Source organism: Papio anubis, chromosome 15 (assembly GCF_008728515.1).
Source record: "Papio anubis isolate 15944 chromosome 15, Panubis1.0, whole genome shotgun sequence".
Lineage (NCBI taxonomy): Eukaryota > Metazoa > Chordata > Mammalia > Primates > Cercopithecidae > Papio > Papio anubis.
In genome coordinates this window covers 30,322,368-30,346,075 of record NC_044990.1, presented here as the reverse complement: position 1 = coordinate 30,346,075, position 23,708 = coordinate 30,322,368, and the positions used below count along the sequence as shown (strand labels likewise).

Sequence of the window (23,708 nt, the reverse complement as noted above, 5' to 3'; positions counted from 1 at the left end):
GGTCTAACATTTAAGTCTTTAATCCATCTTGAATTAATTTTTGTATAAGATGTAAGGAAGGGATCCAGTTTCAGCTTTCTACATATGGCTAGCCAGTTTTCCCAGCACCATTTATTAAATAGGGAATCCTTTCTCCATTTCTTGTTTTTGTCAGGTTTGTCAAAGATCAGATGGTTGTAGATGTGTGGTATTATTTCTGAGGGCTCTATTCTGTTCCATTGGTCTATAGCTCTGTTTTGTTACCACTACCATGCTGTTTTAGTTACTGTAGACTTGTAGTATAGTTTGACGTCAGATAGCGTGATGCCTCCAGCTTTGTTCTTTTGATTTAGGATTGTCTTGGCAATGCGGGCTCTTTTTTGGTTCCATATGAACTTTAAAGTAGTTTTTTCCAATTCTGTGTAGAAAGTCATTGGTAGCTTAATGGGGATGGCACTGAATCTGTAAATTACCTTGGGCAGTATGGCCATTTTCATGATATTGATTCTTCCTGTCCATGAGCATGGAATGTTCTTCTATTTGTTTGTGTTCTCTTTTATTTCATTGCATGGTGGTTTGTAGTTCTCCTTGAAGAGGTTCTTCACATCCCTTGTAAGTTGGATTCCTAGGTATTTTATTCTCTTTGAGGCAATTGTGAATGGGAGTTCATTCATGATTTTGCTCTCTGTTTGTCTGTTACTGGTGTATAAGAATGCTTGTGATTTTTGCACATTGATTTTGTATCCTGAGACTTTGGTGAAGTTTCTTATCAGCTTAAGGAGATTCTGGGCTGAGACGATGGGGTTTTCTAAATATCCAATCATGTCATCTGCAAACAGGGACAATCTGACTTCTTCTTTTACTAATTGAATACCCTGTATTTCTTTCTCTTGCCTGACTGCCCTGGCCAGAATTTCCAACACTATGTTGAATAGGAGTGGTGAGAGAGGGCATCCCTGTCTTGTGCCAGTTTTTAAGGGGAATGCTTCCAGTTTCTGCCCATTCAGTGTGATATTGGCTGTGGGTTTGTCATAAATAGCTCTTATTGAGATACGTGCCATCAATACCCAGTTTATTGAGAGTTTTTAGCATGAAGGGCTGCTGAATTTCGACGAAGGCCTTTTCTACATCTATTGAGATAATCATGTAGTTTTTGTCTTTGGTTCTGTTCATATGATGGATTACATTTATTGATTTGCATATGTCGAACCAGCCTTGCATCCCAGGGATGAAGCCTACTTGATCGTGGTGGACAAGCTTTTTGATGTGCTGCTGGATTCGGTTTGCCAGTATTTTATTGAGGATTTTTGTATTGATGTTCATCAGGGCTATTGGTCTAAAATTCTCTTGTTTTGCTGTGTCTCTGCCAGGCTTTGGTATCAGGATGATGTTGGCCTCATAAAATGAATTAGGGAGGATTCCCTCTTTTTCTATTGATTGGAAGAGTTTCAAAAGGAATGGTACCAGCTCCTCTTTGTACCTCTGGTAAAATTCGGCTGTGAATCCGTCTGGTCCTGGACTTCTTTTGGTTGGTAGCCTATTCATTATTGTCTCAATTTCAGAACCTGTTATTGGTCTATTCAGGGATTCAACTTCTTCCTGGTTTAGTCTTGGGAGGGTGTATGTGTCCAGGAATTTATCCATTTCTTCTAGATTTTCTAGTTTATTTGCATAGAGATGTTTATAGTATTCTCTGATGGTAGTTTGTATTTCTGTGGAATCGTTGATGATATCCCCTTTATCATTTTTATTGTGTCTATTTGATTCTTCTCCCTTTTCTTCTTTATTAGTCTTGCTAGCAGTCTATCAATTTTGTTGATCTTTTCAAAGAAACAGCTCCTGGATTCATTGCTTTTTTTGAAGGGTATTCTGTGCCTCTGTCTCCTTCAGTTCTGCTCTGATCTTAGTTATTTCTTGTCTACTGCTAGGTTTTGAATGTGTTTGCTCTTGCTTCTCTAGTTCTTTTAATTGTGATGTTAGGGTGTTGATTTTAGATCTTTCTTGCTTTCTCTTCTGGGCATTTAGTGCTGTAAATTTTCCTTTACACACTGCTTTAAATGTGTCCCAGAGATTCTGGTATGTTTTTGTCTTTGTTCTCATTGGTTTTAAAGAACATCTTTATTTCTGCCTTCATTTTGTTATGTACCCAGTAGTCACTCAGGAGCAGGTTGTTCAGTTTCCATGTAGTTGTGCGGTTTTGAGTGAGTTTCTTAATCCTGAGTTCTAATTTGATTGCACTGTGGTCTCAGAGACAGTTTGTTACAGTTTCTGTTCTTTTACATTTGCTGAGAAGTGCTTTACTTCCAACTATGTGGTCAATTTTGGAACAAGTGTGATGTGGTGCTGAGAAGAATATTCTGTTGATTTGGGGTGGAGAGTTTTGTAGATGTCTATTAGGTCCGCTTAGTGGAGAGCTGAGTTCAAGTCCTGGATATCCTTGTTAACTTTCTGATTCGTTGATCTGTCTAATGTTGACAGTAGGGTGTTAAAGTCTCCCATTATTATTGTGTGGGAGTCTAAGTCTCTTTGTAGGTCTCTAAGGACTTGGCTTTATGAATCTGGGTGCTCCTGTATCAGGTTCATATATATTTAGGATAGTTAGCTCTTCTTGTTGAATTGTTCCCTTTACCATTATGTAATGGCCTTCTTTGTCTCTTTTGATCTTTGTTGGTTTAAAGTCTGTTTTATTAGAGACTAGGATTGCAAACTCTGCTTTTTTTTGTTTTCCATTTGATTGGCAGAACTTCCTCCATCCCTTTATTTTGAGCCTATGTGTGTCTCTGCACGTGAGATGGGTCTCCTGAATACAGCACATTGATGGGTCTTGACTTTTTATCCAATTTGCCAGTCTGTGTCTTTTATTGGAGCATTTAGCCCATTTACATTTAAGGTTAATATTATTATGTGTGAATTTGATCCTGTCATTATGATGTTAGCTGGTTATTTTGCTCATTAGTTGATGCAGTTTCTTCCTAGCATGGATGGTCTTTACCATTTGGCATCTTTTTGCAGCGGCTGGTACCAGTTGTTCCTTTCTATGTTTAGCGCTTCCTTCAGGAGCTCCTGTAGGGCAGGCCTGGTGATGACAAAATCTCTCAGCATTTGCTTGTCTGTAAATGATTTTATTTCTCCTTCACTTATGAAGCTTAGTTTGGCTAGATACGAAATTCTGGGTTGAAAATTCTTTTCTTTAAGAATGTTGAATATTGGCCCTCACTCTCTTCTGGCTTGTAGAGTTTCTGACAAGAGATCCGCTGTTAGTCTGATTGGCTTCCCTTTGTGGGTAACTCCACCCTTCTCTCTGGCTGCCCTTAACATTTTTTTCCTTCATTTCAACTTGGGTGAATCTGACAATTATGTGTCTTGGAGTTACTCTTCTCGAGGAGTATCTTTGTAGCGTTCTCTGTATTTCCTGAATTTGAATGTTGGCCTGCCTCGCTAGGTTAGGGAAGTTCTCCTGGATAATATCCTGAAGAGTGTTTTCCAACTTGGTTCCATTCTTCCTGTCACTTTCAGGTACACCAATCAGACGTAGATTTGGTCTTTTCACATAGTCCCATATTTCTTGGAGGCTTTGTTCATTTCTTTTTACTCTTTTTTTCTCTAAGCTTCTCTTCTCACTTCATTTCATTCATTTGATCTTCAGTCACTGATACTCTTTTCTTCCACTTGCTTGAATCGGCTACTGAAGCTTGTACATGCGTCACGTAGTTCTCATCCCATGGTTTTCAGCTTCATCAGGTTATTTGAGGTCTTCTCTACACTGTTTATTCTAGCTAGCCATTCATCTAATCTTTTTTCAAGGTTTTTAGCTTCTTTGTGATGGGTTCGAACATACTCCTTTAGCTCAGAGAAGTTTGTTATTACTGATCTTCTGAGGCCTACTTCTGTCAATTCATCAAAGTCATTCTCTGTCCAGCTTTGTTCCATTGCTAGTAAGGAGCAGCGTTCCTTTGGAGGAGAAGAGCCACTCTGATTTTTGGAATCTTCATCTTTTCTGCTCTAGTTTCTCCCCATTTTTGGTGTTTTATCTACCTTTGGTCTTTGATGATGCTAGAGATGCTAGAGCTAGAGATGGGGTTTTGGTGTGGATGTTCTTTATGTTTGTTAGTTTTTCTTCTAACAGTCAGGACCCTCAGCTGCAGGTCTGTTGGAGTTTGCTGGAGGTCCACTCCAGATCCCGTTTGCCTGGGTATCACCAGTGGAGGCGGCAGAACAGCAAATATTGCAGAATGGCAAATGTGGCTGCCTGATCCTTCCTCTGAAAGCTTCATCTCAGAGGGGCACCCAGCCGTGTGAGGTGTCAGTTGGCCCCTACTGTGAGGTGTCTCCCAGTTAGGCTACTCAGGGGTCAGGGACCCACTTGAGGACGCAGTCTGTCCATTCTCAGATCTCGAACTCCATGCTGGGAGAACCACTACTCTCTTCAAAGCTGTCAGACAGGGATGTTTAAGTCTGCAGAAGTTTCTGCTGCCTTTTGTTCAGCTATGCCCTGCCCCCAGCGGTGCAGTCTACAGAGGTGGGCAGGCCTCCTTGAGCTAGGGTGGACTCCACCCAGTTTGAGCTTCCCGGCTGCTTTGTTTACCTACTCAAGTCTCAGCAATGGCAGATGCCCCTCCCCTAGCCTCCCTGCCGCCTGGCAGTTCGATCTTGGACTGCTGTGCTAGCAGTGAGCGGGGCTCTGTGGGTGTGGGACCCTCCGAGCCAGGCATGGGATATAATGTCCTGGTGTGCTGTTTGCTAAGAACATTGGAAAAGCACAGTATTAGGGTGGAAGTGTCCCAATTTTCCAGGTCCTGTCTGTCATGGCTTCCTGTGGCTAGGAAAGGGAATTCCCCGACCCCTTGCACTTCCCAGGTGAGGTGATGCCCCACCCTGCTTCGGCTCACACTCCGTGGGCTGCACACACTGTGCAACAAGCCACAATGAGATGACCTGGTACCTCAGTTGGAAATGCAGAAATCACCCGTTTTCTGCGTCGTTCACGCTGGGAGCTGTAGACTGGAGCTGTTCTGATTCGGCCATCTTGTTTGCATTTTTATTCAGTTCAAAATACTTTCCAATTTCTATTTTGACTTCTTTTTTTTTTTTTTTTTTTTGAGACGGAGTCTCATTCTGTCACCCAGGCCGGAGCGCAGTGGCTGGATCTCAGCTCAATGCAAGCTCCACCTCCCGGGTTTTACGCCATTCTCCTGCCTCAGCCTCCCGAGTAGCTGGGACTACAGGCGCCCACCACCTTGCCTGGCTAGTTTTTTTTTTTTGTATTTTTTTAGTAGAGATGGGGTTTCACCTTGTTAGCCAGGATGGTCTTGATCTCCTGACCTCGTGATCTGCCCATCTCGGCCTCCCAAAGTGCTGGGATTACAGGCTTGAGCCACCGCGCCCGGCTATTTTGACTTCTTCTTTGACTCATGAGTGATTTAGAAGTGTGTCATTTAGCTTCCAAATATTTAGGGATTTTCCAGAGATTGGTCTTTCCTTTCTTTTTTCTTTCCTTTTTTTTTTTTTTTTTAAGAGACAGGGTCTTGCTCTGTTGCCCAGGGTAGAGTATGGTAGCACTGTGACAGCTCACTGCAATCTTGAAGCCCTGGGCTCAAGCAATCCTCCAGCCTCTGCCTCCTGAGTAGCTAACACTACAGGTGTGCATCACTGTGCTCAGCTAATTTTTTTCTTTTTTTTTCTTTTTTTTAGATGGAGTGTTGCTCTTGTTGCCCAGGCTGGAGTGCAATGGCGCAATCTCGGCTCACTGCAACCTACGCCTCCCAGGTTCAAGCAACTCTCCTGTCTCAGCCTCCCAACTAGCTGGGATTACAGGCATGTGCCACCATGCCTGGCTAATTTTGTATTTTTAGTAGAAATGGGGTTTCTCCATGTTGGTCAGGCTGGTCTTGAACTCCCGACCTCAGGTGATCTACCCGCCTTGGCCTCCCAAAGTGCTGGGATTACAGGCATGAGTCACTGCCTTGTTTCAATTTTTTTTTTCAGAGACCGAGTTTTGCTTTTGTTGTCTAGGCTGGAGCGCAATGACGCAATCTTGGCTCACCACAACCTCTGCCTCCGGGGTTCAAGCATTTCTCCTGCCTCAGCCTCCTGAGTAGCTAGGATTACAGGCATGTGCCACCACGTCCGCCTAATTTTGTGCATTTTTAGTAGAGATGGGATTTTTCCATGTTGGTCAGCCTGGTCTCGAATTCCCAGCCTCTGGTGATCCACCTGCCTCGGCCTCCCAAAGTGCTGGGATTACAGGCGTGAGACACCGCGCCCAGGCTTTTTCATTTTTTTTTTATAGAAACAGTGTCTTGGTATGTTGCCCAGTCTTCAACTCCTGGCCCCAAGTGATCTTCCCCTCTCCAGAAGCATTGGGTTAACAGATGTGAACCACTGCACCTGTCTCAGAGATTTTTCTGTTATTGATTCCTACTTCAATTCCATTTTGATCAGAGAACATACTTTGCATGACTTAAATCCTTCCAAATTTGCTGAGATTTATTTTATGGCCTAGAATAGTGTCTGTCTTGATAAATATTCTCCATGTACTTAAAAATAATGTATAAATAAAACAGACTTTAGTTGGACAGAATGTTCTACAGATGTCAATGAGAGCAAGTTTGTTGACTGTTTTGTTCAAGTCTGCTGTACTTTACTGATTCTCTGCCTACTATTCTACCAATTAATATCTTCAATAAATTATTGAAAGTATTAAAATTTCTAACTATAATTTGTACCTATTTCTCCCTAAAGTTTCATCAGCTTTTGGGTCACATATCTCAAAACCATGTTATGAGATGCACAAACATTTAAGATTGCTATGGTCTTCTGGTGGACTGGCCCTCATGATATCTTCTTTAACCCTGGTAATGTTCTTTGCTCTGAAATCTACTTTGATATTTAAAAAGTCACTCCAGTTTTCTTTTGACTAGTATTCTCATTGTATATCATCTTCCATCCTTTTACTTTTAACCTATTTGTGTCTTTATATGTAAAACACACTTCTTATAGTTTATAGTTGGGTCTCATCTTTCACTCAATCTGACATTAACTGCCTTTTAATTGCCTTTAGATCATTTATTTTTAATCTGATTATTGACATTGTTAGGTTTAAATCTACTACAGTGTTGTTTTATATTTTTCCACCTGTTCTTTACACCCTTTTTCCTCTTAGTCTGCTTTTTTTTTTTTTTTTTTTAATTGGGAATTACTATATGATTCTACTTTATCTCCTTGGTTTGCCTATTAGCTGTCATTTTTTGATTTGCTATTTATTTTATTATTTAGAGACAGGGTCTTGCTCTGTTACCCAGGCTAGAGTACAATGGTGCAGGCACAGCTCACTGTAACTTCGAACCCCTGGATTGAAAAAACCCTCCCACCTCAGCCTCCCTAGTAGCTAAGACTACAGGCTAAGTAATCTTTTGTTTTTTGAGATGGGGTCTTGCTGTGTTGCCCAGGCTGGTCTCAAACTCCTGGGCTCAAAGGATCCTCCACCTCAGCTTCCCAAAGTGCTGGGATCACAGGTGTCAGCTGCTGTCCCTGGTCCTCAATTTGTTATTTTAATAGTTGTTTTGGGCCAGGAGCGGTGGCTCACACCTGTCCCAGCACTTTGGGAGGCCAAGGCAGGTGGGTCACCTGAGGTCAGGAGCCCGAGACCAGCCTGGCCAACATGGTGAAACCCTGTCTTACTAAAAATGCAAATATTAACTGGGTGTGGTGGCAGGTGCCTGTAATCTCAGATACTTGGGAGGCTGAGGCAGGAGAATCGCTTGAACCTGGGGGGTGCCCACAATTGCTTGTGCCGCTTCACACTCCCACCTGGGTGACAGAGCAAGACTCTGTCTCCAAAAAAAAAAAAAAAAAAAAAAAGTCATTTTAGGGTTAATAGTATATATCTTTAACTTACCACAGTCTTCCTCCAAGTGCTATTATACTTCTTCATGTATAGTATTCTAGAACCTACAATAGTATACTTCCATTTCTCTGGCCTTTGTACTATTGTCGCACATTTTAATTTACATATATTATTAACCCCTTGCTACTTTGTCTTTAACTTAAAAGTCAATTGTCTTTTAAAGAGATTCATATAAGATATGAAAAAAAACCTTTCAGTTCCCATTTTTAAAACTGTTCTTTCTTTTGAGTAGACACATAGTTTCTTTTGGCATCATTTTCTTTTTCCCTGAAAGACTTCCTTTAACATTTCTTTTAGTGAAGGTCTATGAATGATGATTTTTTTCTGTTTTTGTGTGTCCAAAAAAATGTTTATTTTACTTAAGTTTTTGAAAGATATTTTCTCTGGGTATATAAGTCTATGTTGGAAGTTTTTTCTTCTTTTAGAACTTTAAAAATGGGCTGGGCACAGCGGTTCTTGCCTGTAATCACAGCACTTTTGGAGGCCAAGGTTGGTGGATTGCTTGAGCTTAGGAGTTTGAGACCAGCCTGGGCAATATGGCAAAACCTCATCTCTACAAAAAATATAGAACTTGGCCAGGTGTGGTGGCATACACCTGTAGTCCCAGCTACTTGGGAGGTGAGGTGGGAGGACTGCTTGAGACCAGGAGGCAGAGGTTGCAGTCAGTTGAGATCACACCACTGCACTCTATCCTGGGCGACTGAGTGAGGCCCTGTCACCAAAAAAAGAAAAAAAAAAGCTTTAAAAATGTTGTTCTGTGGACATCGAATCCATCTGCCACTCCACTAATTTGTCTGTGTCTAATAAATCTAATCTACCCACTGATTTTTTATTTCAATGACTATATTTTTCCTATCCAAAAGTTCTATTTGGTTCTCTTAAAAATCTCCCTGTTTTTTCCATAATCATTTTATTTCCTTGTTGTTTCTGAAACTTTTTTCTTCAATCATTTAACATACTGTGTTATGGCTTCTTTCGCTTTGCTGATTATTATCTAAGATTCTTGGTACTCTAATCATCCTGTTTGTGATATCTGCTAATATTTACTCATAGTAGATTGATTGCTTGTTAGTTTTACAATTAAAAAAAAAATGAAGAATTCATCTTAAGCAGTGCTTGTTTTTGTTGCAGGGCCTTTGTGCAATTTGTCTTACTGAAAAGAGCCTGCATTTGTTTCTAGAAAGTAACTGTGGTATCTTATTGGCCAAGGACCCACTTTATGTTAATTTCTTAACACAGAGTTCCAGCATGTTACAATCGGTTAAAATTTATATTCCAAACTCAAAAGTTTTCATTTCAGGTTTTGATTTATCAAGGTAAAATTCCATCCTCTATCCAGAGCTGGAGTCAGGAATAAATTTCCCTGTGGTCTTCAGGGCCAATTAGTGGAAAGTCTTGTTCCTCTTTTTATGGGGTACAGTCCTTTATGAGATTCAGACTTTTATGGAAATCTCAGTTCCAATTTTTCATCTCACTCAGGCCCTGGGCCTTATTTCTTGTCCCCAAGTGCGTGTTCATACACAAGTATCTATCTCTTACTGGTTCTCCATCTCCCCAAGACAGCGACAATGACAGATTGTATGTATATCACTCTGAGTTTTAGTTCTCTCTTTGGTTCTGGCTCATAGAAATTTTTTTATTTGTATCTCCCATGAGTCTAGTATTGTATTAAGAAGAATGACAAAACCAACAAGAAGTGTAATTTTAACATTATCTCCAGGTATTTGTGGAGAATAGGTTTCCATAGTATTCTAGTTATCAATTTTTTTGTAATCCTCTGTAGATAAAATGAACTTTATGAAATATTAAGAGACTCAAAGAATAATGGCATATGAAGAGAAGTTTCTAGTGATATGCTCATTATACATATACCTGTGAGGCCAATCATTATTTTAACAAAGACATAGGAAATGGCATGTTATGCTTATGCATTTAAGAAAAACACAAAATTAAGCAGAAATTAATATATTTAATGACAACTGGGATTTCTAAGTATCTTGGTAAGTTGAGGTGACAGGCTAAATAAAATCAGATTGTGAATAACAGGATGTTAAGTGCAGCATTTAGTTTTTATTTTAAAAACAAAAATAAAAACAAGAAACAGCTTCAAAAGTACTGAAGATACAGCTTAAAAATAACTCAATACAATTTAAAATAACTAAAAGAGTATAATTGGATTGTTTGTAACATGAAGGATAAATACTTGAGGCAACAGATACCCCACCTACACTTATGTGATTATGCATTGCATGCCTGTATCAAAATGTCACATGTACCCCATAAATATATACACCTACTATCTACCCATAAAAATTAAAAATTAAAAAAAGAACTAAAACAACAACAACAACAATTCAAGTGAGAACTGTGGAGGAGCTTGAGTTGATTGCTCCACATGAGCCCACAGTGTAAAATGGCTGCCAGAAATTCACCCTATATAAGAACAGTGCTGAGGAAAAGAGAGAATATAATTTTGTACTTATCAGATTACATGCATGTATTAGTTACCTACTGCTGTGTAACAGAGTACCCCAAAACTTAGTGCCTTAAAACAGTAAATGTTAATTATCTCAGAGTCTGAAATATTGGTGCAGTTTAGCTGCATGCCTCTGTCATAAAGTCTCTCACAGGATGGAATCAAGGTGTGGAATGGAACTGTGGTCTCATCTGAAAGCTTGACGGGGGAGAATCTGCTTCCAAACTCTCTCACATAGTACTGGCTGGATTCAGTTCCTTGTGGGCTATTAAATTAGGATATCAGTTCCTTACTGGCTGTTGAGAAGGCCTCCCTCAGTTCCTCAGCACATGGGCTTCTCCACAGGGCAGCTCACAACATGGCAGCTGGCTTTCATCAGAGCAAGCACACAAAAGTGCAGAGTGGGCAAGCAAGGTGGAAGTTTTGGTATCTCTGTAACCTAATCTCAGAAGTGATATTCATCACTTGCCATATTCTAGGTCAAGCCCACACTGGAGGTACAGGGTAGATTCCCGGAGGCAATGATCATTAGGAACCATCTTAAAGGTTACCGACCATAAAGTATTGTATTTTTAAATGGTCCTAAAGGTACCAAATGATATCCCAAATATGTGATCAAGCCAATTAAAAAAATTTTTTGTTAAGTAATGTATTTTTAAAACTTGATAAAAAACAATTGTCCATATTTACAGAATACATGTAAAAACTGTTTTAAAGAATAAAGACTCACATAACGTAAAATAAAAATTAGAGATATAAAACATATAGCCTGGAAAAGAGAAGTGAGAGCAAAACACTGCAGATTGAAACAGGAGACAGAAGGGAAGGGGTAGAAACTTTCACTGTTGTTTTAAAATAATTGAAAGGTTGTCATGTGTAAGAGAGATTGTATTCAGTTTCTGTAGGTCCAACAGGCTAAGCAAACACCAATATCACTTATCACACAATGTTTTAATGGCCATCTGCATCCTCTCCATGATTATAAACTGCTTATACATAGATACTATACATGTCTGGTTCACTATTGCAATTCTGTTACCAGAACATAATAGACACTCAATAAATATTTGATGAATGATATGTGAGAAAATTAAAGAATAAAGAGAAATAAATTTTAGCCCCAAATCTTAAAGAACTTAATGCTTAGAATTTTCCAAAATCATAACGGTTCCTATGTCTCTGTACTAAAGGAGAGGCTGGATGATCATCCTCTCATTAAAGGCGAGTCAAGAGAATTCTCGTGACTCTAAGTGTTAACAACTTTCTGGTTCCACAACACTGTTAGTCTGAGTAAAGAAATCCCTTCCAAAAATTGTTGGCAGATGGCCTGTCAATGTTGAAGACATGATAAAACCACAATTCTTCCCCTTGGACAACACACTCTGAGCATTTTAAAACATTTAACCACATTAAAGATAAGTCCTATTAAGGTGGTTTTTTACTGGACCCACTTTCTAAACCTGCTGTACTGTTGAAAGGCAGCGTGTTATAGTAGGAAGACAAAGGCTGTGGGTTTGGGAGTCACACTGACCTGATATGGCTCTGCACTTAACTAGAACCCCAGGCAAGCCACCCAACCTCACTGGGCCTCAGTTTCTTAATTCAAAAACAGGGATAACATTCACTCAAAAGGTTGCTCTGTTTTGTTTCCCTGATGATTGTAAAGTACGTATTCTCTTGTGGCAGTGAAAAGCACCAAGAAGTATTTTAGAATCTGGGTAATGAAGGTATTCCTCTCACACCCTACCTTGATAGTTTTTCACAGAAGTCATCTTGTTATAATCTTCTGACAATATAAACTCCTGTAAAAGAAAAGAAAAATATTAAACAAAAATAAATTCTTTAAGTGAAGGACTATATTTGGTAAAACCAGATTGAATAAAGCAAATTATCATGACAGATACATCTAACATTAGTATTTTGCCCATCAACTCAGAATTTTTGTATCCCTTTAAAAGTAACAATCATAATTATGATCCAATGCAGTTATCATAATTTTACCTTGTAAGTGTTGACTTTTTGCGTATGCACGAGAAGAAAACCAGATCAAGTTGAGCATCTTGATATTGGTCAATTTTGAAGATAAACCTAATTCAAAATACTTTTCTTTCAAGGGTGCCAAAGCTAAAAATTTTCAAGGCTCTAACCAGTAAGGAAATAGATGGCAACTCTCTACTAAAAATAAATTAGGTATTTTAAAGATTCTTTTTCTAAGATTAGCAATTTATTTCCCCTTACTACAAGCATCTCAAGGTTGCATCTTACTCATCTCTGTACCCCCAGGGAACCGGGCACAGTACCTTGGCACAGTAGGTAATTAATAAATAACGGTCACACAAAGACACTTCTCAATGTAATGAGATTAGCCTGAATGTCAAATTTACTGAAAATATCAGTTTCTATATCGCACATTATATATACCCTTTGTGGGGACACGTAAGTGTGTGCTGTTTCGCCCAAGCATCTGTGTATACAGTGCCCCGTATGTAGAAGCTGACTGAGGGTTTATGAGATCCAGCCAGGTCTTGAGTCCTTAGGCTTCATTCAAATGAAAAATACCCAGGCATTCTTAAAGAGTGTATTATGAAGCATAAGGAAAGCTGCAAAGTGTAATAAATTGATACCTTCATCTGAGTTTAGAAACAGGGCAATTAATCTTTTCAAAATATCTGGAAGCATCCAGGATTTTTCTTTGATAACTTTAAAAAGGGGGGATGGGAAGAAAGATGCCTAAATGCCTTACTTGCTATCTGGGTCTTCCTGAGTTTAGTAGTTTGTGTAATTTTTCAGAAGGAAATAATTATTTTGTTGTTTTTGTGATAAATGTCACAAAGGTAAAGTAGGAGACGATGTGAGAGAACATACAAGGCAATAAAGTTACTTTGCTTATTCATTTTTCTATTCCAGCCCCCTTTAAGCAGCTTATCTACAAATGAATTTTCTTCAAGGAGTGGCACTACATTCACTTCTTGTTTTGAAAGAGTTAGACCTACAACTGGACACAACAGACTAATTTTTTTTTTCTTTTTTTTTGATAGAGTCTTGAGCTCTGTTGCCTGGTTGGAGTGCAGTGGTGCAATCTTGGCTCACTGCAACCTCTGCCTCCCAGGTTCAAGTAATTCTCCTGCCTCAGCCTCCCTAGTAGCTGGGATTATAGGTGTATGCCACCATGCCCGGCTAATTTTGGTATTTTTAGTAGAGATGGGGTTTCACCATGTTGGCCAGGCTGGTCTTGAACTCCTGACCTCAGGTGATCCGCTCACCTCGGCCTCCTAAAGTGCTGGGATTATAGGTGTGCACCACCGTGCCCGGCCAGAGCAGACTAATTTTTAAAGAAGTAAAGTAGCTGGCCCATAAAGTGCTTATAGTGTAGGTAAGGAAACCCGGGAGGTGCCTAAGCCACAAGTCACTAGCAACTTTTAATCCCAGGCAACAGGACCTCAACCCTGACCCCCAATTTTACAGGGTCCCAAATATCGTGACACATACACAAATAAATTTATTAAAGACAATTGTTATCTGGCCAAATGTTTTCTGAATTCATATTGTTCATGCTATTTTGAATATACTGAAATGGTTCTCTGGCCTGGTCAAAAGATACCACAATTCCTTTCGAAACAGCGTAAGGTATAAAATAACACAACTTAATAGAGGTTTGCATTTAGGATTTAATATACACATTAAAAATAAAATTACCAGTTCAATGCATTGGTAAACCTAATTTCTTGGTCATTTATTTTTCCTATGATAATAAAAACATATAATTATGGAGAAAATGCAGATTTTGTGTCAGCTTTTGTTATTACTTTTTTGATCACAGAAACACAATATACTACTCTAAGAAATGTAAGAAAAATAAACACTAAAAATCCCTTGTGATACCATTTCTCAAACATAAGTATTATGGAAAGTACAGTTGTAATAATGTATAATAAAACAAAACATTAAAACTACTTGGCAATGCTGTTTTCTTTTTACAGTTCATGCATATAATTCCATGAGTACATACTCATCAACTTCATTCTTTTTGATGACTGCATAGGATGCAGTAAATATTCTTTTTTTTTTGAGAGAGAACTTCAGAGCTTCACTCTTGTTGCCCAGGCTAGAGTGCAACGGTGTGATCTCGGCTCACTGCAACCTCTGCCCTCCTGGGTTCAAGCGATTCTCCTACCTCAGCCTCCTAAGTAGTTGAGATTACAGGCACGTGCCACCACGCCTGGCTAATTTATTGTATTTTTAGTAGAGATGGGGTTTCTCCATGTTGGTCAGGCTGGTCTTGAACACCCGACCTCAGGTGATCTGCCTGTCTTGGCCTCCCAAAGTGCTGGGATTACAGGCGTGAGCCACCAGGCCTGGCCATAATATTCCTTTAATATTCCTTTATTGATGAATGTTTGTTTCCAGTTTTCCTTATTGAAAATATTACATTAAATGTATTATATCTTTATATGTCTCCAGCAGTACTTCTATAAAATAAAAGTCCAAAAAGTAGAATTATTGGATCAAAGAGTATAACCATTGACATTTTGATAGATATGGCCAAATTGAGTTTTTAAAAGATCTTGTCTGTTAACACTCATGAACAATTAAAATGTAAAGGTTTGGCTGCAGTTATTTTCTTAGGATTGACCAATAAAAGTTCAAAACAAATTAGATCAAAGATATACACATTTGAAATATTTTGGATAAAATAGTTTCTATTCCTTCTTTATTATTTCTATCCTTCCTTCTTTCCATTCAGCTGTCCACTCATCTATCACTTAGTTGTTTTTAATGCTCACTGTAATACATCAAACAATATAGGATATACAAGCAAAAAGCTAACAATTGTCTTCACCTTCAATCTCACCCTTTTGAGGCAACCAATGTTAACAGTCTGGCGTATTTTTTAAATGTCTTTTTGTTAAACCCTTATACAAACATATATGAACATATATACATTTTTTTGTTGTATAAAAACAGGATCACATTATAGATATTATTCTGTAACTTTCTGTTTTCATCTAAAGTACACCAGAGCCCTATTTTCCAGAAGCACGTAGTTCTAACTTATTCCTTCTGATGGCTGTATAATATTCCATAAAATGGATATGCCAAACTTTATTCAAGTACTTCACATTTTAAGTGGACACTCCATTTGTCTGCTATAATTTGCAATTATAGCAATACTTTGAGAAAGGTCTTTGCAAGTATATCCGTATGAACTATGACTAATGTCTATGTAGAAGAGACGCTGGCTCAAATATCAGGTACATTTACTGTCTTAATAAACACTGCCATATTATTTTCCAGGAAGCATGCAGCCATGCACTCTGTCACCTACCCCCAATCTTCATTTGACAGCATTTTTTCCCACATCTTATCAGTACTGAATGCTATTGATCTTTTCAATTTTTCCCAAACTGATGTGCGAAACAAGAGGGTATCTCATTGTGGTTTATGTTCATTACACTATTTATGAGCTGCAGAACTTTTTGTGTTTATTTGCTATTTTCATTCATTTCTTGTTTTACGAATTTTTTGTTCAAATTCTGCTGTAGCCTGGTTCTCTGAAAAACAGCGTGAAGCAAAGCTTAAGCCTAATGCTTTATATGAAGGTGCAGTATCGGCAACAGTGAGTGAGGGTAAAGCAAAGCAAAGCGGAGAAAGATGGTGGTGCATTCCCAAGCTCGCCCGAGTTTCACAAGATGCCCAGCTGCTTCTCAGCATTCAGGAAGTCTCTGGACAGATAGAAGTGAAACACCAGGTTTTGGAAAAATCCACTGAAGGGAGGGATGGAAAGGGAATTTATCTGCCAGATGTCTCCCATACCCTTTTGCATTTTAATCATAGCTCCACATGAATCTAATTTCTCTCTGCTTGTAGAAAGTTGGACCACCTAGCCCTGTTGCAGCCACCGGGGAAGTCGTATCTGTGTCTCTGCAGTGCTGTGCTTCATATAATTCAGAAGTAGCAGGGGAACCAGATCCTCTGGGCTTAGGCCTCAGGGTGGAACAAGGTGCCAAGAGAGCCCAGGAAACAAGTACAATCAAGAAAATCTGAGGCAGTATATATGATGTGGTCCAGGCATACCCTTTGCTCTTTTTGTCTATTACATTTGTAATTGTCTTACTAAATTGTAGAAATTCTTTGACTATTAGGGATAGTTATCCTTTGTTTAATATGTGAATTGACAGTATTTTCTCTCCTAATATTCTGCCTTGGAATTTTATTAAATATTTTGTAGTATTGAAATGTTTTTTTTTTTAAATTAACAAACAACCATGGCATTATGAGTTAAAATTGCATTATATCTTTTAAGTTTTAATTTGGGAAGGAATAATATTTTAACTGTAATATACTCAAGTACTTAAATACAATTTTTCTTTACTAGTTTAAATGGCATTTCCCCCAACCCCATTTCAATTTCCAATGAATTACTTCTCACACATAATGAAAACTCCTCTTGGTTTTGGGATACACATGTATTAAGTTTTAGTACGCTATTGTAGCATTTAACACAGTATTTGTTGTTGACTTACCTAAACCCTGACCAAGTTTAGGTAATCACTGCTATTTTAGTTTTATCTGGAATTTTTATTAACAGTAGCTGCCAAATTTAATTAAATTGAACAGAATGTGTTTTTGATATCTATTAAATGAAATTTGTTAAAATCCTTCAATTCATTAAAGTAACTGATTATTGTTAAACAGTTTTTGGATATTGACCCATTCTTAACTCCTGGAAAGAATCCAAACTTGCCCTGATGTATTCTTCCTTTAATACACTACTAGATTTGATATGCTAATATTTGATAAGAATTTTTACATCTACATGTAAGAGTATTATTGGTCTATAGCTTTTCATTTTGGTGCTATCTTCATTGGGTTCTGGCTTAAAGATAGCAAAGGATGGTGGTTAAGAGCTTGGGCACTGGAACCAAATTGTCCAGTTTAAATCTGAGCTAAAACACATACTTGTTAAATGATCTTGACAAGTTGCTCAAGAGCTCTGTGCTTCACTTTCCTTCTGTATACTAGCCTCATAAGACTGTATGAGACTGAGTTATTATAAAAAAGCATTTTAAAGCAGTGCCTGTCACATAGTAAGTACTCTATGAGAGTTAATTTTTAAAAAATGGATTAAGAAGCTTTTCTTTAAATCTTTTGGAAAACATTGAACAATTATAATTGAAGAATTCGAATTCAGGTTCTCAAGCTTTTCCCCGTGTATACACAGAAACACATACAATTGGAATAGTAGTACTGTTGATGATGTGATGTTAACTTAACACTATTACATGGGCATTTCTCATGTCACTACCTATTTTTTTGAAAAAAATGAATTTTAATGGCTACATAATATCCCATTGGAAGGCAATAAAGGATTTTACCTAATTAGTCTTTAACTGTTACATTTCCTTTTTTTTTTTTTTTTTTTTTGAGGCAGGATCTTGCTTTGTCACGCAGGCTGGAGTGCAGTGGCGTGAACACAGTTCACTGCAGCCTCACAACCTCCCAAGCTCAAATATCATCCCACCTCAGCCTCCTGAGTAGCTGGGACTACATGCACGAGCCACTACACCTGGCTAATTTTTGTATTTTTTGTAGAGATGGCGTTTTGCCATGTTACCCAGGCTGGTCTCAAACTCCTGTGCTCCAGCAATCTGCCTGCCTCAACCTTCCCAAAGTGCTGGGATTATAGGCGTTGAGTCACTGCAGTTGGTCTGTTACATTTCTAAGACACCAATGTTTTATTACAAAAATAAGAATATCCTTATGAATAATCTTTGTGTATTTTTATGATTATTTTCTTTGGATGGTTTTCTAGAAATGAAATTATTGACACAAAGGAAAAACATTTCTAAAGCTCTGAATATTACCAATATTTTTTCTAAATAGTTTGTGCCAATTTATGTCCTTTCCATTAGTGTTCTAAAGTGCCTGCTTTATTTAATTCTAGCTGATATGTATATTCTAAAACTACTACAACTTAGATAAAAATAGAATTAAAAAAATTTTAACACCTCAAAATGTTTACTGGCCCTTAGTATTTCCTCTTTCATTACTTTTCTATCTACAGGATTTTATTGTTTTTCTTATCTATTTGCATATGCCTGTCATGTCATATTCCACGTAACTATTTGTTGCTTTTAAAAAAACTGTATTTAAGTAGATTCTCTTAATGCTGGAAAGTTCTGCATTTTATGTAGTTAAATATAATAATATTTTCATTTATGACTTCTATTCTTTTAAGCGTACAACATTCTTCTTGATAGATTGTTTATAAATGTCTAGTCAACTGACTTCTAGTTATTCTTTTTCTTTTTTAAGGCTTTACTTACATGTAATGCTGCTTCATGCTCCGGGAATTAATTTTGGTATAAGACAAGAGGTGAGAATTAAAATCGATCTTTTTCTTAAAAGCAAACCAGCTGCTCCAGCACCATTTGTTTAGTAACTTTTCCCATCCACACTGCCTTGTGGGCTTTACCATCTTTTATTTGCTTTCATTGAATTGAGTCTGTTTGGGAGTTCTCTAACCCTGTTTTATTCCTTTGCCAGAACCAAAATGATTTAATTACAGTAGATACAACTTATATGTTAATATAAAGGCTATGTGTCTCCTAATTTCTTAAAGAAAAATGTAGCTAGATGAACATAAATAATCTTTTTAATAGCAAAAAAGAAAAATCACATTAACAATTTTGATTGGAATTGAATTAAACCTTTAAATTCAGGAAGATTTGAGATTTAAAGGTCTTCTTTTATGTATAGTAATCAATTTTTATAATTTTCTTCAACCGTTTTACATATTCGTTGAAATTATTTCTATATTTATGTGATAGTAACTTCTGTGAATGGGATCATTTTTCTATTACTTGGTAAACTCTGAATTTAAAAAAAAAAAAAAAGGTAGATTGACAGGTGCTAACTTTGGACCAAAACTGAAAAACTGATTTCACAGCTCCCGGGAGGCTCACTACCAATCCATTTGAAATCTTGGTATGTGGTAGTCAGAGTGAGTTGAACAATCTTAGATAGGGTACCTGGCTACATGGGACACTTACATTCCTAACTCCCAAGATTTAGAAGGAAAGGAAGAAGAGTTCTTTGATGTTTTAGAACAAACTACGGAAAGAGAAGAAAAGAGAAAAAGACTATTTAAGAAGACTAAGCTGCAACATTATTCGTAGCCAATGCTTTGGGCTGGGGGTGGAAAAAAGAATAAAAACGGAGAAAACTAATAATATAAGCTTGTTTGTACATTTGTCAATGCCTTTTCCACTCCTCTTTGTCTCTCTAAATTCCTATGAAAACCAAGCCTGGCAGAATAAGTCAATTGGATGGTAATATTACTGTATTTGGGCAACACTGTATCTTTTTTAAAAGGTTCTAGCATGCCCTGTTGTTAAAGAATGTACAAGGCAAGGCCCATGCCTGTGTACACACATGCCATTCACAACACTCTTGTGGCATTTTTCTCAAGAACAGTCCTTATTTTCTATTGGGTTATAAAAATACACCTGCCAAACAGATACCATGTCTCTTGTTTGATAACAGAGGTCACCTTATCTGAATCAAGTTGTTATTCAGCTTTCTGTCAGTCTAAGTAAGAGGCCAAGAGGCAGGACTTTATTTTTTTCTTTAAATGAAAGGTACAATTTTGTTTTCTGGTCATCCTTTGGTTCTTCCTGCACATCACAAGTTCTCAGTGATGTCTTGAATCTTTCTGTGAAAAGCAGGAAGAAATGGAAAGGAGGCTACGGGGTCTACAAGTGCTGCGGCTTCTGGTTCCATCCATAGAAGTGGGCATGGCAGGGCACAGTAAGGCCTAGATGCAATGCTATGGTTTAAATGTTTGTGTCCCTCCCAAAATTCATGTGTTGAAACTTAACTGCCAATATGATATTATTGAGAGGTGCAACTTTTAAGAGGTTATTAAATAGGATTAGGGACCTTATTTTAAAATTTCAAGGGAACATTCACCCCTTTTGTCCCTTCCATCAATTCTGCCATGTGAGGACAGTGTTCGCCCCCTCCAGAGGACACAGCCTTCAAGTGCTATCTTGGAAGCAGAGCCCGGGTCCTTACCAGAGAGCAAAGTTGCCAGTGCCTTGATCTTAGAATTCCCAGCCTCCAGAACAGTGAGAAATAAATTTATGTTGTCTACAAATTACTCACCTTTAGTTGTTTTATTATAGCAGAAGGAACAGACTAAGACATGCAGGAAGAAATTTAAAGTATCTGTACCCCACACAAAGATACTTTCAATTTCATGTACATGTTAAGGCAGCAGCCCCTACCCTGGGCCAAGTACCTTTACTGGTCAGTTTTTGTTCCCCCTCCCCACCCCACCACCACCCTTGTGTCTCTTTTCCTTTCTTTTTAAAAGTAATGTTCAGCCATTGCAAAATATAAAAACTTTTAAACAGGTGGACATAGTGGCTCACGGCTGTAATCCCAGCACTTTGGGAGGCTGAGGCTTGATGACTTGAGTTCAAGGTCAGCTTAGGCAACACAGTGAGACCTCTGTTTCTTAAAAAAAATAAAAAATAAATAAAGAACTTTTGAACAGCAAAAAATTTAATTAGAAAGCAGTAAGCTTGGTTCTTTCGCTGTTACCATGGTCACCCTGACTTTTCATGCTGTATCTTCACTGGTAAAGGAATACTATACAGTTCTAAGCACTGCCCACCTGCTCACCCATTAAGTACATTTCAGTGAAATAGATCCTCAAGAATTACAATAATACAACCATAGTACCTTACACATTAAAAAAAATTCAATTGTGAGTTTCCTTATTTGAAACTTTGCCAATGATCTCTCATTTCTTAAAATATAATACTACTTTAGGAATAGAAATATCTAAAATTCAATTATTTGCTACTGATTCTTTGTCATGTTTGTTGCACATCAGAGATAAAAACTGATGTAACACTTGATAGATCCAATTTTTTGAAGAAAACTAAATGGTAGTTACATTTCCCATGTAGATTTTTCTCTCCTTCCAGAAAAATACACTTCCAACCATCCAGGGAGGTCATCTAAAAAAATAAACAGGAATTCTTAACTTGGCCCAAATGTGATAAAAAATGAAGGAAAGAATAATGTCATTGGTTTAACTACCCAGCAGAAGTGTCATACGAAATTACATGGCTTTGAAGTAATATTATTTGTGTGCCTATGTGAAGCCGTTACTGAAGAGAAGAGATATATACATAAAAATTTTCATGAACACAGAGGTACTATGTTTCTGGTTGAGGATAAAGGTGTTTTCTTTCTACATCTGCCTCCATAAAAGAGAAGTTGGTTTAAAGGCGAAGTCTAGTTGGGAAGCCTGATATTAGTAAACTTCTCATTTGCATTTCCATATAAAATTTATTTCTATATCTGCTTTAGACACGCCCAGGATAAAAAAAAAGAAATGCCCAGGATATTGTCCAATATATTCAGTGTCTCGATTATTAATTGAAATGAGGGTGACTGGTTTTTTTTTTACTGTGGTAAAAACCCTGTAACATTAAAAATGATCTTAATCATTTTTAAGTGTATACTTTAGATATGTTAAGTATATTCACATTGTTGTACAACCCAATTCCGCCACTTTTTCATTTTGTAGAACAAACTCTATATCCATTAAACACTAATTCTTCTTCTCCTCTACCCCCAGTCTGTGGTAACCACCTTTCTAGTCTTTCTATTTCTATAATTTTAACTACTTTTGATACTTCATATGAGTGAAATTAGAGAGTATTTGTCCTTTTGTGACTGGCTTATTTCACTTAGTATAATGTCCTTGAGGTTCATCACTTTATAGTATGTGACAGGATTTCCTATTTTTTAAAGGCTGCATAATATCCCATTGTATGTATATACCACATTTTTCTTTCTCCATTCATCTGCTGATAGACACTTGGGTTGTTTTAACCTCTTGGCTATTGTGAATAATGCTGCAAGAAACATGAGTGTGCAAACATCTCTTCAAAATCTTGCTTTCAATTCTTTGGGGTATATACCCAAAAGTGGGATTGCTAGAATATGGTAATTTTGTTTGTTTGTTTGTTTTTGAGATGGAGTTTAGCCCTTGTTGCCCAGGGTGGAATGCAATGGCACGATCTCGATCTCGGCTCACTGCAACCTCTGCCTCCCAGGGTCAAGCGATTCTCCTGCCTCAGCCACCTGAGTAGCTGGGATTACAGGCATTTGCCACCATACCCAGCTAAGTAATTCTATTTTTAACATTTCAAACAACCTCTATGCATAAGACAGTGATTGATTTAACTTCAGTATTAGAAAAGTATTACTACCTTTAAAACTGCCTTTTTAAAAATTATATAGCTTCAAGATTAACAGTCTCCTTTTTGCCTCGACTACCAAGAAGTTCAGAATCAAAACCAAGTCTTAACCATAAAAACTGTGCTGGTCCTTATAATCTCCATACTTGTGTTACTGTAGGTTTTACTTGGCTCCTTTGGTTGCAAGGACCTCAGACGACTAGAAAAGAGGATTTACTGTAAAAAGACAGAAAGTATAATGGGAAAGGTACTGGCCAATGAAGCTGTACTAGTTATCCTCTGTATCTCGCAGGCTCAGGGCCTCTCCCTGGTATCTCTGCTTTTTTCTGTAAGTGCAATAATCTGTTCATATTATCCCTTCTCAACCAACTGTTCTCTTCTGATAAGTCAGTTTCTGTTCTTTCATAACTGGAGTTTGCACATGGCCATCACAAAGCACAGAGGATTTTTAGGGTACTTAAGACTACTCTGTACAATACTACAATGGTAGACACAAGTCATTACACAGTTGTCCAAACCCATAGGATGTACATCACCAAGAGTGAACCCTACTTGTAACCTATGGACTGTGTGCTGTAATGAGGCATTAATGATGTAGGTTCATCAGTTGTAACAAACACATCACTCTGGTAGGGGATGTTGATGATGAGGAAGGCTATGCATGTGTGTTGAAGGGGGTGTGTGGGAAGTCTCTGAACCTTCTCAATTTGCTGTGAACCTAAAACGGCTCTTTAAAAAAAAAAAAAAAAAAAAAAACCCATAAACTGTCAAATCCCATAAGAATGGCTCTACGAAAGACCCTCTAAGATACTTAATGCCTCTTTCTTATGGCTGTCTCCACACTTAAACAACCAGTGGCCTAGAACTTGTACCCTTTGGTTGTCTTTTTGTTTAAATGAGCAGTTCTCAAACTTTTGGGTCTTAGGTTCCCTTTACTCTTAAACTACTAAGGGGTCTGATGAGCTTTTATTTATGTGGGTGGTACTGATTAAAATATATCATGTTCTAAATTAAAATGGAAAAAATTTTAAAATATTAATTCATTAAAATAACAATAGCAAATGTA

At 37.7% G+C, this 23,708-nt stretch overlaps 1 protein-coding gene across 8 annotated transcripts in view; it reads right to left on the bottom strand.

The window, feature by feature from the left end:
• The window catches only part of WDFY2 (WD repeat and FYVE domain containing 2), a 182,772-nt gene that overhangs the window by 55,367 nt on the left and 103,697 nt on the right, over nucleotides 1-23,708 (bottom strand). For all 8 annotated transcript variants that reach the window (XR_004178709.1, XR_002518374.2, XR_004178710.1 and 5 more), the window contains one exon: nucleotides 12,109-12,163. Coding sequence is in view for 5 of the 8 variants with exons in the window: in XM_003913902.5 (XP_003913951.3) it covers nucleotides 12,109-12,163 (55 nt within the window). In the remaining 3 variants the exon portion in view is untranslated. The remainder of the gene's footprint in view (nucleotides 1-12,108; nucleotides 12,164-23,708) is intronic.